Consider the following 15680-nt stretch of genomic DNA (forward strand, 5'->3'; position numbering starts at 1 on the left):
ATCTTAAATAAACTTTATGTTTTATAAGGTCATCAGTGCCAGTATCCAAAGCCACACAAAGGATTGGAAAAGGAAGCAAACACGATCTAACTTTGGTTTTTTTTTTCTTGTTTTCCTTTTTTGGAGGAGGGGCGTGTACACCTGAGAACATGTGTGCATGTCTGCGGAGGTCAGAGGTCGATGTCATGTGTCTTTATTAATAAACTAGCTTTTTCACCTCATTTTTGAGGCAGTGTCTCTCACAAAATCTGGAGTTACTTACTCAGGGAGATTACCTGTCACCAAGGCCCAGGGACTCTGAGTGATGGGACAGACATAGGCATGTGCTGCCACACTCTGCTTTTACATGCGGCCCAGGGATCTGAACTCAGGGCCAATGCTTGTGTGCTGAGTACTCATTCACATCTCCTTCCTCTTCTACTTTCTAAAACCATGTGACTTGCTGCTATTCTTCCATGTGGGAGTTTAAGTAGATATAATAAGGTATTTTAAGCAGAACCAGAGGAAAACTATGCAAGTCAAAAGAAGATATCATTAAGTCCCCCAAAGCAAAGCTTGGTGAGGTGAACTTTTGAACCTAGAGGAAACACAGTAAGTAAATGTGTAAAAGCCTCTGAGACCGTGGACAACTGGAACCGGAGTGAACCTTGGAAGGAGTGTCTGGCTCGCCCTTCCCTCTGCACAGACGGAACCTTCACCGTCACAGCAGACTTTCCCCACTGAAGCTGGAGTGTCAGGGCGGTGTTTATAACAACACTGTTGCTGTGGAAATAGCTGATTCAATGTTATGGACTTGCAGCTGAATAAAGTAAGGTGTGGAACAGAAGTCTTATTTAAACAGTGGCAAGAACCATAAAACATTAAAATGAGAGCTGAATGGCAGTGAGTCAGAGTGCCATATGTGCTAACGAGAGGGTCAGACCTTTCCCCCAGATGCCCGGCACAATGGCATGTTTCTTCTTAATTAAATCTTTCTTACTTTTGGAACCCTGTTACCAGCTTAGCTGCCTCCAGAACCCCAAATGTCTAAGATATTACTATCTGCTACACAGGCTGGCTGCATGTCATTACGCAGACGGTGCTTCAGAGCTGTAACTGGTCGTCATGGCACTGGGAAGTCACAAACCCCACAGAGCACGAGCTGGGGTTTCAAAAACCATATGTGATCCATTCTATTAAACAGAGCGGTGCTGCTATTCCTCATACAACGTCACTGCAGATGCACCCCGTGTCTACCGTCTATTGCTTTACCAGTGTTCTAGGCAGTCAGAGAGCGTGAAGCCAGCCCGCCCCACACCCTGCCACAGGCATCAGGCCTCTAGCTAGTTCCAGCCTTTGAATGCAGTCAGTGAGTTTCTCAGACTATTGGACACCGAGCGGAGACGGACATGTCACTCTTTAAACACACACTCGCTCTTCACTGTGTTCTCAGAATCCTTAAAGCAGAATTCTTAATGTCCACACAATAAAACAGTCCACAAGCTTGAAAGACGAGAGTGGCATGTGGGTCTATTAGCAAAGTGACCCTGCCCTGCAGGAGATGACCACAGCTCAGTGGCAGAGCTCTGTAAATAGAAGCCCAGCTTCCCTTGGCTGTGCCGGGGGCTGCCCAGGGTGTGGCTATCCTCCTTGCCTGCACAGGGGATCCATTCATACCAGCAAAACCGGAAAAATCACAACCAGAGGCAAGTGTGGAAGCAGTGGGAGCCAAGGGCACAGCAGAAGGAGTCAGGGAGTCATTTTCCACAAGGTGAGTCACCACAAGACCTTGGCCTGTCTCACCCACCTTGGTTCAAAATGTAGGTCACAGTTCTCCAAGCTGGAACTTCAGGGACCTGAGGTGACAGGCCAGAGCCCTGGCAGCACAGGTAGGAGCAGAGTCCCTCAGAGGCCTGAGAAGGGGCCTCTACTGTGCTCCTGAGCCCAGTCTGCCTTCCAAAAACCTCTATTTCATGTACCAAGGTGAACTCAAACTACAGTGCCCTGACCTGAGCCACCCGACACACTCACATCCACCTCCCGGACAGCAGGCGAGGTTTTTGTAGAGATGGATGGCCAACTCACCTAGCTCTGTGGACACAGGAGACCCAGTGGCAATCTCTCCAATCTTGGCCACGCCGTCATAGTAGGCCTTTCCTGCCAGGATCATAGCTAGACAGGAATGTGATACATAAAATCATTACTCAGACAATAGGAGGGAGGGAGACAGGCTCAACATCCCAGTGTGCCCCTGGCTACAGAAGTTCTAGAGCAGACTGTCTCAGTGACATTCCCAAGGCCCCGCCTGCTTCTGAGGCCAGTCCCTGACCTCAAACAGTCACTGGGAACAGATACATTTTGGGACTACAGGTGGGCCATGTCATTACTCAAGGAAGGTGCTGTGGCCTAGGAACCTGTTTCATGAAAACACATTTAATTTTTCTATTAAAAAGAGAAAGCCAGGTGGTGGTGGCTAGCATATGTTCTTAGTGCCTGCACTCCAGAGGCAGAGGTAGAAGCAGGCAGAGCTCTGAGTTCAAGGCAAGCCTGGTCAACAGAGCAAGTTCCAGGACAGCAAGGATTACACAGAGAAACGCCATCTCAAAAACAACAACAACAACAACAACAAAAAGCCAGGTCTGGTGGTGTAGGCCTATAATCTTAGCTACTCAAAAGGCTGAGACAGGAGGGAATCAAAGCTGGCTTGGGCTACAGAGTGAGTTCAAGGCCAGCCAGGGGAGCTTGGTGGGACTATCTCAAAGTAAAACTCAACAGGCTGAAGTTAGGAAGAGGGCTTGCTTGACTCTCCAGTGAGGGCTGAGGGCACGGCTCAGTGCCGACTGCTCGCCTAGCTTGCACTATGTCCCTAATACCGTAAAAAGACAATCCGAGTCACAATCAACCAACAGATATTTTACTAAGGTAAAACAAACAAACAAACAAAAAAAACCCCACAAAACTATGAAGTTTGAAATACATTAGCATTCTGAAAATTGCAAACTTATTTAAAAAAAAAACAATAACCAAATTTTCTCCTTCCTTTTCCTACCAGCAGAAACAATCAATGGTTTTACTGCTAGGTCCTCATCATCCTAAAACATATATTTCTGTAATTAAAAAGACTGTGTTTCAATGGTGAGACGGCTCGGCAGTAAGAGTACATCTTGGTCTTGCAGAGGACCCGAGTTTGGTTCCCAGCACCCATGCTAAAAGGCTCACAGTCTCTGTAACTTAAGCTCCAGGGCAGCCGACGTCTCTAGCTTCAGTGAGCGCCCTTACGCGCGCGCACATACACAATTTAAAACAACTAAATTGAAAATTACAAACTGTTTCTCCTTCAAACCGACCCTGAAGGTACTTGGCCCATGTCTGTACCCTTGTGGAGTTGAAGGCTGCCCACTCTGTAAAGTTCTCCAATAGCCGTGTGGGATGGACAGACAGCAGCCTGGCCTCTGCTCTACAGGCAATCACGCTTGAGAATGGTGTACGAGAAACAGCGTTTCAACAAGACCCAGCTGAAGCCACTGTGATTTTGGAGGAAAAGAGCTCCACCCTTCCCTCAACTCAGACACAGAAACCAGTTTTCCTGGAGCTCTGGAGAGCACGGGGGCTCGGAACTAAAATGGCTTCTTGTCCCTTCTCCTTGCCCACAGAGCAGTCAGAAGCTGCACGGGCTGTTCTGTCCCAGTTTGTTTTTAACTGTCTCCCTAGCCGGGACATGGAACCCAAGACGAGGTAAGTGCTTTACCAATGAATCACATCCTCGGCCTTTTCATTTTATCTCTCATTTGAGACAGGTCTAACTAAGTTCTTCTAGGCTAGCCTTGATTCTGTAACCCTTCCGCCTTTAGCCTCCCAAGTAGCTGGGATTACAGACCTATGCCACCAGGCCAGGCTAAGAAGTAGGCTATTTACTTGGTGCATGTATGTGTCTCCGTGTGCTCGTGAATGCATGTGTAAGAGAGAAGACAGCCTTGGGTGCCACCCTCAGGATGGTCCACCTCCGCCTCCTTCCCATTGGCCTGGAGCTCACTGACTGAGCTAGACTGGCTGAGCCATGAGCCCCAGGGATCTGCCTGCCTCTGGCTCCTCAGCTTGTGCCACCGCATCTGACATTTGTATGTGGGAACTGAAGAGCAGACTCAGGTCCTCACACTTTTCTCACCAAGCCATCTTCCCAGGCCCTATTTTTCTTAATTAAGATAAAAAAATTAAATGTCTGCGTATGTCTGTGTGTGAACATGACATGCACATACAGGTGCCCTCAGAGGCCAGAAGAAGACATTAGATCCCCTGGAGCTGGAGCTATATGCAGTTGTGAGCTGTCTAATGGTGCTGGGAATGAAACCCAGGTTGGTCCGCTGCACAACCAGCCAGTGCTCCTAATGCTGAGCCAGGTCTCCAGATCCTATTTGTAGTTTTTTCACGTGCATAGGAAGCACTCTACCACTGAGCTACATCCCCACACCTCAAAGGTGGACCTTTAAGGGTAAGTATAGAAAATGATCAGAGGATTTATCATGTATAGGTGTAGCTGAAAGTATTATGGGTTAAATTCCTGTCCCTGTAATTTTATTGATTTCAGCATTTACTATAGAGTTTTAAAAATATATAAATTAAGGCTTTTACTGTATCGGCATGTAAACTGAAGACATGCAATATTCTGCTATCCTGGTGTTTTATAAGACTGGAGAATTTACAGGATACTTAACAACCGCAGGCGGCATTTAGATAGGCTTTTCAGGTCAGTACTTAGTTAATCTACCAGCCTTGTTAGGACAAGGGAAGGTAAGGTTATCGGCTCCTGTTGCTAAAGGGAGTGGAGCGGAGACATTTCAGACTGTCCCCAAGGTCAGCGTGAGTCAGACACAGTGTATACATCTCCTGCTGAGGTACTTCACTTCCTCGGCTCTAAATCATAGAGCTTTAGCTGGAACTGAAGGAAAAGCAACTCCACCTAAAAACAAGCGGGCTGCCAGCAAAATGTCAACTCAATAGATGGTGTTGGAATGAAAGGCTTAAGCTGTAAAGGACTGATAAACTGAAGAGCGCACTGGTCGGGGAGTTGCCTTCAGGATCACACAACAGTTAACATTTCTGGTTTACACCTACGGTAAATTGAGATTTTTGAAAAGTGACTGTTGACTTATATTTAAAACTTTGTAACCTCAGTCTCTCAAAATAGCTTTGCTTCTATAATAAAGCTAAATTAACTTTAAAACTATATAGGTTATCAAGAACTAATAAGACATGAAATAGTATTCTGGTAACTTCGCCCTGCTTTGTGAGGGTTCTGTTTCTCACTGTTTAAGGAAACTTAGGAATTCTATTTTAGGGATGGTTTAATCACCTCCTCAATCTAAAGCCCTCTACATATATACCTCTACTGGATAATTTTTTGCTTGTTTTTGAGACAGAGTCTCATATGCAGTCCTGGCTGTCCTAGAACACACTATGTAGACCAGGCTGGCTTGGAACTCAAATAGCTCCACCTGCCTCGGGCACTCACGTGGTTGGATTAAAGGCATGTATTATGCCCCACTGATAACATTTTTTCTTGAAACAGTTTCAGTGGATTCCTACTCTGCTAAAGCCTGCATGGGTCTCCCACAAGTCCATATTCCATGTGTTCATGAAGACTTTCATAATTGTTTTAATGACCTGCACCCCTTCAGATTTCATGTCTGTGGTTCCTGCCATGGCCAGTGCAATACCAGCAAGCATGACTTGCATTGGAACCTAGTAAACGCTAGGCCCTTAAATGCTGCTATAGTAAGGACCTTGATGGAGAAAGGTCACCTGAGGACAGAGAGTGTCAAGCAGAGTGAGCCCTGAGTCTGCAGAGAGCTATCTTGTTTTACAGGGGAGACTGAAGGTGGTGTCTCAAGCCATCCAGTCTGGGGGATGCTGCAGTATTTTGTGCAAGGGTAGGCGCCTGGTGCCACAGTGCAACACGTAGCTCAGCTGGCATTCTCCAGTCCCACGGTCAAAGCTTCTCCCTAGGTTAGTGTGGTGCCCAGGGCTCATCTTTTCTGCTTGAAGCAGTGTCTGCCCTTATCTGTTAGCGTGAGCTCTTGCAAGGTCTCTTGCCTGCTCCAGTCCACACCAATCACTATTGCTCAGATCCCTGTGACAATGATCTATATTTCTTTGTCAGTCAGTAGAATGTAATCTGTTGATTGCACTTCTGGTTGACTTTCTCATCGTTACTCCCAAATTCTTACCAAGGGCATTACAAGTATAGTTAAAATTATCAGTGGCTTTACCAAAACTATATCCAGATGGCTCGTAGAAGTTCTGGGAATATTTATCAAGTACAGAACCGTCTCTAGGAGGTGGTAAAGGGGTAAGAGCCCTTGGGGGAGAAGTTATGTTAACAGGAGGCTAAGCTGCAAGCAGCTCTCTTAGTCTATAACTGCCTTATAACGTAGTTCAGGCTACAGAAAGGGAAAACGTTCTACAGGTTATAGTGATTTCCCCACGAGGACTGGACACAGCAATGACTTTGTGGCCCAGTGATTAAGCAATCACAGAAGGAGAGCCGCGAGGCCGGCCAGCCTCTTGCTCTCAAAGAAGGGACAGTGCCTGTGAATGGCAAGGGCACTGTTGGGTAGAGAAGCAAGATCCCAGATCTGCTATGTTTCCTGGTACTGAGAGCTGCAGGTAAAAATTCTCAGCCATGCAATCTATTTTTCGAGGAACTGCAACTACCATGTTCCCCGTCACCCATAGCTTAGGGCCCAAACAGTGCACGGCCTTGCCTAGGCCCTGTTTCTGGGTGGTTATCAATGCATTCGAATAGCATTCAGTTCTACTAGGAGTGCAGGAGTAGCTGCTTCTCAGTCTTCTCTTGAAAACCTTTTCAAGACACCTAGCAACCTGGGTCCTGAAAGACAGGACAATGTCAACGGTTGAGTTTGTTTATTTATTTTTGTTGGGGATTAAAATTAGGGCCCCATTAATACTAGACAAGTACTTGTGCAGCCTGTATGATCCTGCAGGCACACCCCAGCTAGCTGGTTGCTTGCCTGATCTCACCCCCCCCCCTTTTCCCATCTATTTCTTACCACCTTTCCACTCTTGCTCTCGCTGTCCCTGAGACGAGTCCTTGCTAAGTTACACAAGCTAGCACAGAACTTGTGACTCCCAAGTTGCTGGGATTATAGATTTATGCCACCAGGCCTGGCTTCAAATTCAGTTTCAATGAAGCACTTACTTTGAAATGAGAATCTAAACACAACCTTTAACATAGATGTTTTCCCTTTGAGGGTAAAAATACTATTTTTCATGTTACTATGAAAATGACATATCAGCACGCTGTTAGAGTGGCTCAGTTGTAATCCTGGCACTTGGAGGGTGAGAGGAGGGACTGCCTGAGTTTGAAGCCTAGGTTACAAAGTAAGATTCTACCTCAAAATAAAACAAAAACAGTCTATCTAAAGGCAAGAAGTTCTTCTACAGATAGCTAAGAGAATGATGCTCATGTAGCAGGACACTAATGTTCAAATGTTACTATTGTTTATTTTTCTCTCTGTGTAGCCCTGGCTGATCTGGATCTTACTCTGTAGACCAGGCTGGCCTCGAACTCAGAGAGATCCGCCTGCCTCTGCCTCCTGAGTGCTGGGATTAGAGGCATGTACCATCACACCTGGCCATATTCAAATAGTTTAAGTATACATAAAAATTTGTTTGAAGGGGCTGGTGAGATGGCTCAGTGGGTAAGAGCACCCGACTGCTCTTCCGAAGGTCCGGAGTTCAAATCCCAGCAACCACATGGTGGCTCATAGCCATCCGTAACAAGATCTGACATCCTCTTCTGGAGTGTCTGAAGACAGCTTCACTGTACTTACATATAATAAATAAATAAATAAATCTTTAAAAAAAAATTTGTTTGAAAATTAGAAAAGTTCATGAACATGATATAAAAGCCCAAGTTTGTGTATCAGAAAGCAAAATCTGAAAGTTAAAACATGTCAACTGTAGTATGTTCACTATCACATAGTGAGATACAAATATACTAGGACCATCCTGCACTGCTACTGTAAAAATCCTGTACATAAATTATAAAAAAAAATTTCTATTTACAGACATTTTTAAATGCAATGTTAAGTATTAAAACAAAAGTTTTCATATGTGCTTTACTTTAATCCATTAAGAAAAATCAAAAGACTTACCATTTACTGCTTTTTCATAATTTTTTCCTAGGTTTATTAAGTTTCGTAGTCCAGGGTTGAATTGTTCCATAACATTCTGACAAACAAACACACAAAACAAATTAATAAAAGAGGGTGGGATATCGACATTCTGTCACTGTGAGATCTAGAATTCCTACATAGTAGAATTTACAGATAACAAAGTCTCAAATTGTTGCTTGTTTTTTTTTTTTCTCTCTCTCCATATATATATGTGTGGTTCACACAATTTTAGGGATCAAACCTAGGGCTTCATGTATGGTGAGACAAATCCTCAGCCCCCCCCCCCCCAAAATGCAGACATAAAAATCCCAATGAACTTGACTGTCTGACCCAATGGAACAGGCAGCAAGGTGGATATAATCCGGCAATATACAGTTACCCAAGGCCTGCCTAGAATCTGCTATAAATGGGGCAAGGTGGAGACATTCACATCCCTCCCAGGCTCCACGGGGACTGTGAGCCTGGAGGCCAAATAACTCTCTCTGGCACAGGTAGATTGTTCGCGGCTGTCACTCCAGCATTAGGAAACAGTCTGCTTGAGCAGCTACCTCAGCTTAATTTATAATTAAGGGTAATGTTCTGGGTATCAAGTATTTAGAAGCTTCAGGGCAGTCTTGCTTTCATTTTGCCTGAACCTGTACAGTACAGACAACAAGCGTTATTCCCAGGGTGCTGGCTTTATGACTAAGAACACATCAACATATGGTGACGATAGATGTTTGCCCCATGTTGGACCAGCAAGCTGCCTCCTAGTCATCAATTTAAATGGACCACTCAGGCCTCCCTACCCATTCTCCCATGTATGTTGTATTTGTAGAGGAACAAATGATAAAGGATGGAAAGAGCTAACATTCAATGCGTCAATCAGATGTTTGACATGCGTCCTTCAGAGGAAAGAGGCTCTCCATTAGCAACTGGGAGTAGAGCTGAGTGACAACGTACAATGACTGAGTAGTGACACAAACTACAATGAGAAAACCCACACCTTACACGTTAACCTTTGCTCTTACTCCACAGAACCTTCAAATCACGTGGTTCTCTCCCTTTTAGTACCACCATTTTGACTATTCACTCGGCTTCAATGTTAGAGAGTAACTCCTGGCTCCCTCTTGTAATTCAGGAGGACCTGCTTCTCTACTATGCCCGCCTCTTTCCTATGTGATTGACAACTTTCTGGTCAGTTAACCGTATTCATTGTGACTGTAAATACTGGTTACTACAATTCAAAGAATGTACTTAAGTTCACATTTCCTTTCTTAGGAAAGCCTTTTTGTTTTTCCTGGAATTAATAGTTCTCTTGCCTTCTTCCCCCTTGTATCTGTGTGTCTTCCTTAAGTCCCTTCCCACGCAGCATCAGATCAAGCACAGCCCTACCGATTTTCTCTCTCCTTTCCCCTGCAAGGACGCTGCCCTCTCTCAGCCCCACCTAAGGCTGCCAGGCTGCTGTCCTCGCATGTTCCTTGCTGTCTGTCTGTCTGCACTGAGAGTTCTCGTTCTCACTGTCCACTTTCTTGCTTTCTGCTGGAGATTCTTCTCCAAAACTGATGTAACGATGATGTATGAGAAGCGTATCTGTGCCTCCAAATGTCTGAAACTACTTACAAATGTTAAATTATTTACTATTGTGTATGTGCAGGAGAGAGGGAGAGGAGGAATGTGGATGTGTACCAACACATAGAGGACAACCTGGGGTAGTCGGTTCTCCCTACTATGATGTGGGCTCTGGAGACAGCTCGGGTCATCAGCGTCTTCTTCTCACTATCCCCCGGAGCTACTTTTACCTTCACATTTGTTTGCTGTTTTGCTGAGCAATATAATATACTGGCCTGTCTTCCTCAGAATGTTTAAGATGCTGCTTACTGTCTTTAGCATCACGTTTGCTGAAGTCAGGCTTTTTGTTTGTCTGTTTGACGCCTCCGACCCCTGACCCTTTGGGCTGTTGGTGTGCATGCTTGTGTGGATGCCAGAGGTCAATAACAGATGTCTTGCTCTGTTGCTCCTTACCTTGAGTTTGAGACAGGGTCTCTTATTGAATTTGGAGTTTGCCAATGTAGCTAAGCTAGCTGGCCAGTGAGACCCATGGGTGCACTGGGATGCAGGCATTTGTAGCTGCGCTTGGGTTTTATGGCTACTGGAGATCCAAATTCAGGTACCCACGGTTGCAAGCAAGCACCTGACTGACTGAGCCATATCCCCAGCTTCAGGCTCTCCCTCTTTAAAGCTTAGTTTTAGAAGTTATCTCTTTATCCCTGTGCTGTAAAATCAAACAGTGGCCCTTCTCACTGAGGCTGTCTTCTCCATTTACGGTACGAGCTCCTTGGTAGCTTCTAGCCATGTGGAAAACTAGCCTGTCAGATCCGGAAAACACTGGCTTTACTTTCTGTTTCTGCCCTCTCATGGCTCTCGGATGGAGGTTTTACAGTTCCTAGATTGATCTGACTTTACCTTTTTCTACTTTCCCACTCTGTCTTTATGTTTTATAGCTGAAAAATATTCTCAACTTTACATTCCAACTCTTTTTTTTTTTAAGCTTTTGATTTTTGCTTTTTTTAAAGAAAGGTAGTGCTGGCCGGCCTCAAACTCATGACCCTCCTGCCTCAGCTTTCTGAGCACTGGGATTATAGGTAGATGTGTGTCATCCTACCTGGTGTTTTCAATGACACACACACAACATTTGTATAATTTTTCTGAGTGCTTTAGTATCTTAATTCTTCCTCTTTAAAAAATCACCATTCTGGCCTTTGCTTATACATGTGGTGTCCTCTTCCGAGGACTCTAGAGTGTTAGCATTCTATTCCAGTCCCCCACGGCATCATCTCCTAGGGATATATATTTTTAAACTATCCCTCTGATAAAGGCTTTTATCCAACTTCTGGTGTTATTATTTGTTTGTTCAATTTAAAACCTATCTTATTGTTTTATGTGCATGGGTATTTTGGCTGCATGTATGTCTCTGTACCACATGTGTATCTGGTGCCCACAGAGACTAGAAGAGGGTGTTGGACCAGCTGGAGATAGATGGTTGTGAGCTGCCATGTGGGTTCTGGGAACTGAACTCCAGTCCTTAAAAGAACATCCAGTTCTCTTAACTGCTAAGCCATCTCTCTAGCCCCTGTCTGTTTGTTTGAGACAAGGTCTCTCAAAGTAGTTCAGGGTGGCTTCAAACTCACAATCCTGTCCCAGTTTCAAGTGTGCTGGGATTATAAGTGTGCAGCTTCATGCTTCACTTCTGGTGGTTATTTACTTATTTAAAAGACAGGGTCTCACTATGTTACCCCAGATGGCCTACAACTCATTATGTACATCAGACTGCCTCTGTGCTGGGATTAAAGGCATATGCCACTATGCTCAGCCACTTCTGGTGATCTTTAAAGGGCTTGTTGGAGGTTGGAGAGATAGCTCAGAACATATATTGCTCTTACAGAGTATCCAAATCAGTTTCCAGTACCTACACTAGGCAGGCAACAACTGCAGGTAACTCCAACCCTAGGAGATCTGATGCCTTCTTTTGGTCTCTGCTGGCACTTGTGCACATGTGGTGCACGCAAGCACGGGCACACACACTGAGTTTCTCTTTTTTTGACAAGTCAGTTCATATTTACAAGTAAAGCCCTTCTTGCTGCTGCAGGGCTGTGGGTGCTAGGTAGCTGCTGCTGGTGGCTGCAAGCACATTGTCTAGACAGCAAGTCCACGGGGAGCTTGACTGTGGATAGCACTCAGGGGCATTGTTTCTACAGAGTCATTCCTAATTCCCAATCACTGGGTAGAAGGGAGAGAACACCCAACAGATGGTTAGCCTTTCTGTCAATCAGAAAGAGGGTTAGGAACCAGAGTATACTGAACCGGTGTCCACCAAGTTCCCCTGTGCACTTTTATCTCTGATGTTTAAGCCCCAACATGTCCTCAGATTAAAGCTCTAGTCTATAGGCAGAAGAGATCTGTTCTCAGTGGCAACTGGGATAGGGAAGGGAGCCTGGTGGTTGAACCACCTTGCATGCATACACACTTCCATCCAGCCCTTGGCCCTTGAGGCTAGCTTCATATTCCTTATGTAGCCAAGGACAACCTTGGACTTCTGACTCCACTGTCTCAACCTTCCAAGTGCTGGGCTTACAGGTGCCTGTCATCACGATGTCCAGTTCATGAAGTGCTAGGGGTAGAACCCAAGGCTTCGTGCGTGCTAGGCAAGCACACTACCAACTGAGCCGCATCTCCAGCTATCCTATCCAACATTCCTTTAGACTTTTTTGTCAACAGATGTTTCCCCTTTAGATCTCTGCACTATATATAGATGTGTGTGTGTGTGTGTGTGTGTGTGTGTGTGTGTGTTATTCTATACTGCCATTGTGTCAGTATATTCTCATAAGGAGGGAAAGAAAGCAACAAGAGTCTCTCTGTTTGGAATGCCATCGTCTTGCATCACTGGAGCAGACAGTACAGGTCTACAAGTGGCCAAGAATCCCCCAAAGCGTCTGGCCCCCCATCCTTTTGATGGACCCTCAGTACCCAGTACTGCATATCTGCCGGCATGCCGCTTTTGTTCTGGTCTCTTCTTAAAACCCCCTGTAAGCTTTACAACTTAAAGTAGGTTAGGCCTTGTAAGAAGCTATGAAGACAACGTATATGCACATGGATGCTGGTGAAGAGGCTCAGCAGGCAAAGGCATATGCTGTGCAAGCTGACACCCTGAGTGTGACTCCTAGAACTAGGGTGGAAGAACATAAACACCTCTTGAAAGTTTGACGAAACAAACTTTCTTGAAACTCTGACCTCAGACATTCTATGTCATGCGCATGCTTACACTCACACCGTGTACACACACACACCACACACACACACACACACACACCACACACATACTCACACACCACACACCCACACACATACTCACACACCACACACACACACCACACACCCACACTCACACACACATTACACATGCACACACACACATACACACACCACACACACACTCACACATCACATACACCACATACCACATTCTCTCTCTCTCTCTCTCTCTCTCTCACACACACACACACACACACACACACACAGTTCCTAGACGTGATGATTCCCCTTAGCTCCCATACTGACATTTTCCATAATCACAGTACATTCCCAAATTCACTAAATAGCTACTTATACAACAAGTATGGCTATGACCTTACTTGGATTTTGACAGCAACCTTATTTGAGTTTTGGCAATTAAAAGTATTTGACTGTATTATTATGTGCTGGATTTTTTTTTCTTTTTTTTTTTGTTAACTTGACACAAGTTAAGGTTACCTGAGAGGTAGGAACCTCAATTAAGAAAATGCTTCCGAGCCGGGCGTGGTGGCGCACGCCTTTAATCACAGCACTCGGGAGGCAGAAGCAGGTGGATTTCCGAGTTTGAGGCCGGCCTGGTCTACAAAGTGAGTTCCAGGACAGCCAGGGCTACACAGAGAAACCCTGTCTTGAAAAACCAAAAAAAAAAAAAAAAAAAAAAAAAAAAAAAAAAAAAAAAAAAAAAAAAAAAGAACACAGTAGAAAGCCGTTGAAGCAAGCCACAAGGTGCAAGCCAGTCAGCAGCGCTCCTCCATGGCCTCTGTGACAGCTCCTGCCTCCAGGTTCCTATCCTAACTTCCTTCCATGATGAACAGCAATATGGAAGTGTAAACCAAATAAACCCTTTCTTTCCCAAGTTGCTTTGGTCATGGTGTTTTGTCACAGCAATCGTAACCTTAACTAGAGAAAATTATGTGTACTTATGTGTCTGTGTGTAGGTTATTCACATGAGTACAGGTGCCTGCAGAGACCATCTGGTGTCAGATTTGCTGGCTCTGGAGTTACAGGCAGAAATCAGCCACTTAACACAAGTGCTGGGAACTAAACCCGGATGCTTTGTAAGAGCTTTTAACTGCTGAGCTGCCTCTCCAGCCCCAGATTTTTGCCAATCTTTTTTACCCCTTATTGCTTTCAGAGGGAGGACTAGCTGCATAAAATTTTATCTTGTATATGGATCTGCACAGCTACCACCTCGGCCACAATACAGGATGGTCTGTCCCATCAACACAAAATCTCTGTGCCCCTTTCTAGTCATTCCTTCCCCACCTACCCTGACCACTCTAAGTCTGTTCTTTTGAGAATGTTATGTAAATGGAGTTATTCAGTATGTGACCTTTTGAGAATAGTCTTTTCCACTTAGCACAGTGCCTTTAAGAAATATTCAACATGGTAGCTCTATCAATAGCTACTCCTCTTTTCTGTCTGTGCTAGCTCTGTTTAGTGGTGTGGATGTATCACACTTTGCTCACCAATTTATGCATTTAGGTTGTTATTGGTTTAGAGCTATTCCAACTAAAGCTGATATGAACAATTATGTACAGGTCTGTGTATGAGCATAAGTTTTTATATCTACAGGATAAATACACAGGAGTTCAACTGCTGCGTCACAGGGTAGGTGTATGTTTAACTTTATGAAATGCTGCCAGGCCTGCAGGCAAAGCAGCCGGACCACTCTGCCATCCACCCGCAACGTAGGAGAACTCAAGGATTCTTAAAACTTAATGATTTCGTGGGGATGTGGCTTACTTGGTAGAGCATTTGTCTAGTAAGCATAAAGCCCTGGGTTCCATCTTCAGCACTACAGAAACTGGGTGTGCTGGTACAAATGTATAATCCCAGCCCTTGGGAGGCAGCAGAAGATCAGCAGTTCACAAGTTTACGGCCATCCCCTATTTTGCAGGAGCTTGAAACCAGCCTGAAATATGGGACTGTTTCAAAACAACAACAAAGCCCTCATGAGAAAATGGTCACTCCCTAATTTGAAAAATAAAACTATTTTGAATGCAGCATGACTAAAGTTCCTATAATCTTATGAAGCTGGGTTTATATGGTAAAAATTAGAGGAGATCATTAGAGAGCTAATCTGTCCTATAGCACACAAGCAGTCATATAAAAACAAAACAAGCCAGGTAGTCATGGCGCACACCTTTAATCCCAGCACTTGGGAGGCAGAGGCAGACAGATTTCTGAGTTCGAGGCCAGCCTGGTCTATAGAGTGAGTTCCAGGACAACCAGGGCTACACAGAGAAACCCTGTCTCAAAAAAACCAAAACAAAAAACCAAAACTAGATATTTTCTAAGTATATTATTTGTATAAACTAAGAGAAAAGCATAATTTGGTTGTGTGTGTGCGCGCAGGTACATGTATGTGTGCGAGCATGTGGAGGCCAGTGGCCAAACTCAGGTCCTCTCCTCAAGAGCTTTCTATCACTTGCTCTTGAGACCGAGTTCTTCACTGGACCCCAGGGCTTGTGGACTAGGCTAGGGTGGCTGCCCCGCAAGGCCCAAGCGTCACATGTCTTAGACAGTTGGTGAATACTAGTGTTACAAACACACATGACCATGCCCAGGCTTCGACGTCAGCGCTGGGGATCAAACTCAGCTTGTCACGCTTGTGAGCAAGCACTTTCCCACGAGCTATCTCCTCTGGCCTCATCATGTAGCCATGGCTGGCCT

At 45.0% G+C, this 15680-nt stretch overlaps 1 protein-coding gene across 1 annotated transcript in view; it reads right to left on the minus strand.

Moving 5' to 3' along the window:
- Baiap2l1 (BAI1 associated protein 2 like 1) overlaps nucleotides 1-15680 on the minus strand; it is a 93051-nt gene that overhangs the window by 52782 nt on the left and 24589 nt on the right. Inside the window, exons 2-3 of the mRNA XM_021187068.2 lie at nucleotides 8154-8229; nucleotides 2065-2151 (exon numbers count right to left, since the gene is read on the minus strand). Of these exons, the coding sequence (XP_021042727.1) occupies nucleotides 2065-2151; nucleotides 8154-8229 (163 nt within the window). The remainder of the gene's footprint in view (nucleotides 1-2064; nucleotides 2152-8153; nucleotides 8230-15680) is intronic.

This window comes from Mus pahari, chromosome 23 (genome assembly GCF_900095145.1).
Source record: "Mus pahari chromosome 23, PAHARI_EIJ_v1.1, whole genome shotgun sequence".
Classification (NCBI taxonomy): Eukaryota; Metazoa; Chordata; class Mammalia; order Rodentia; family Muridae; genus Mus; species Mus pahari.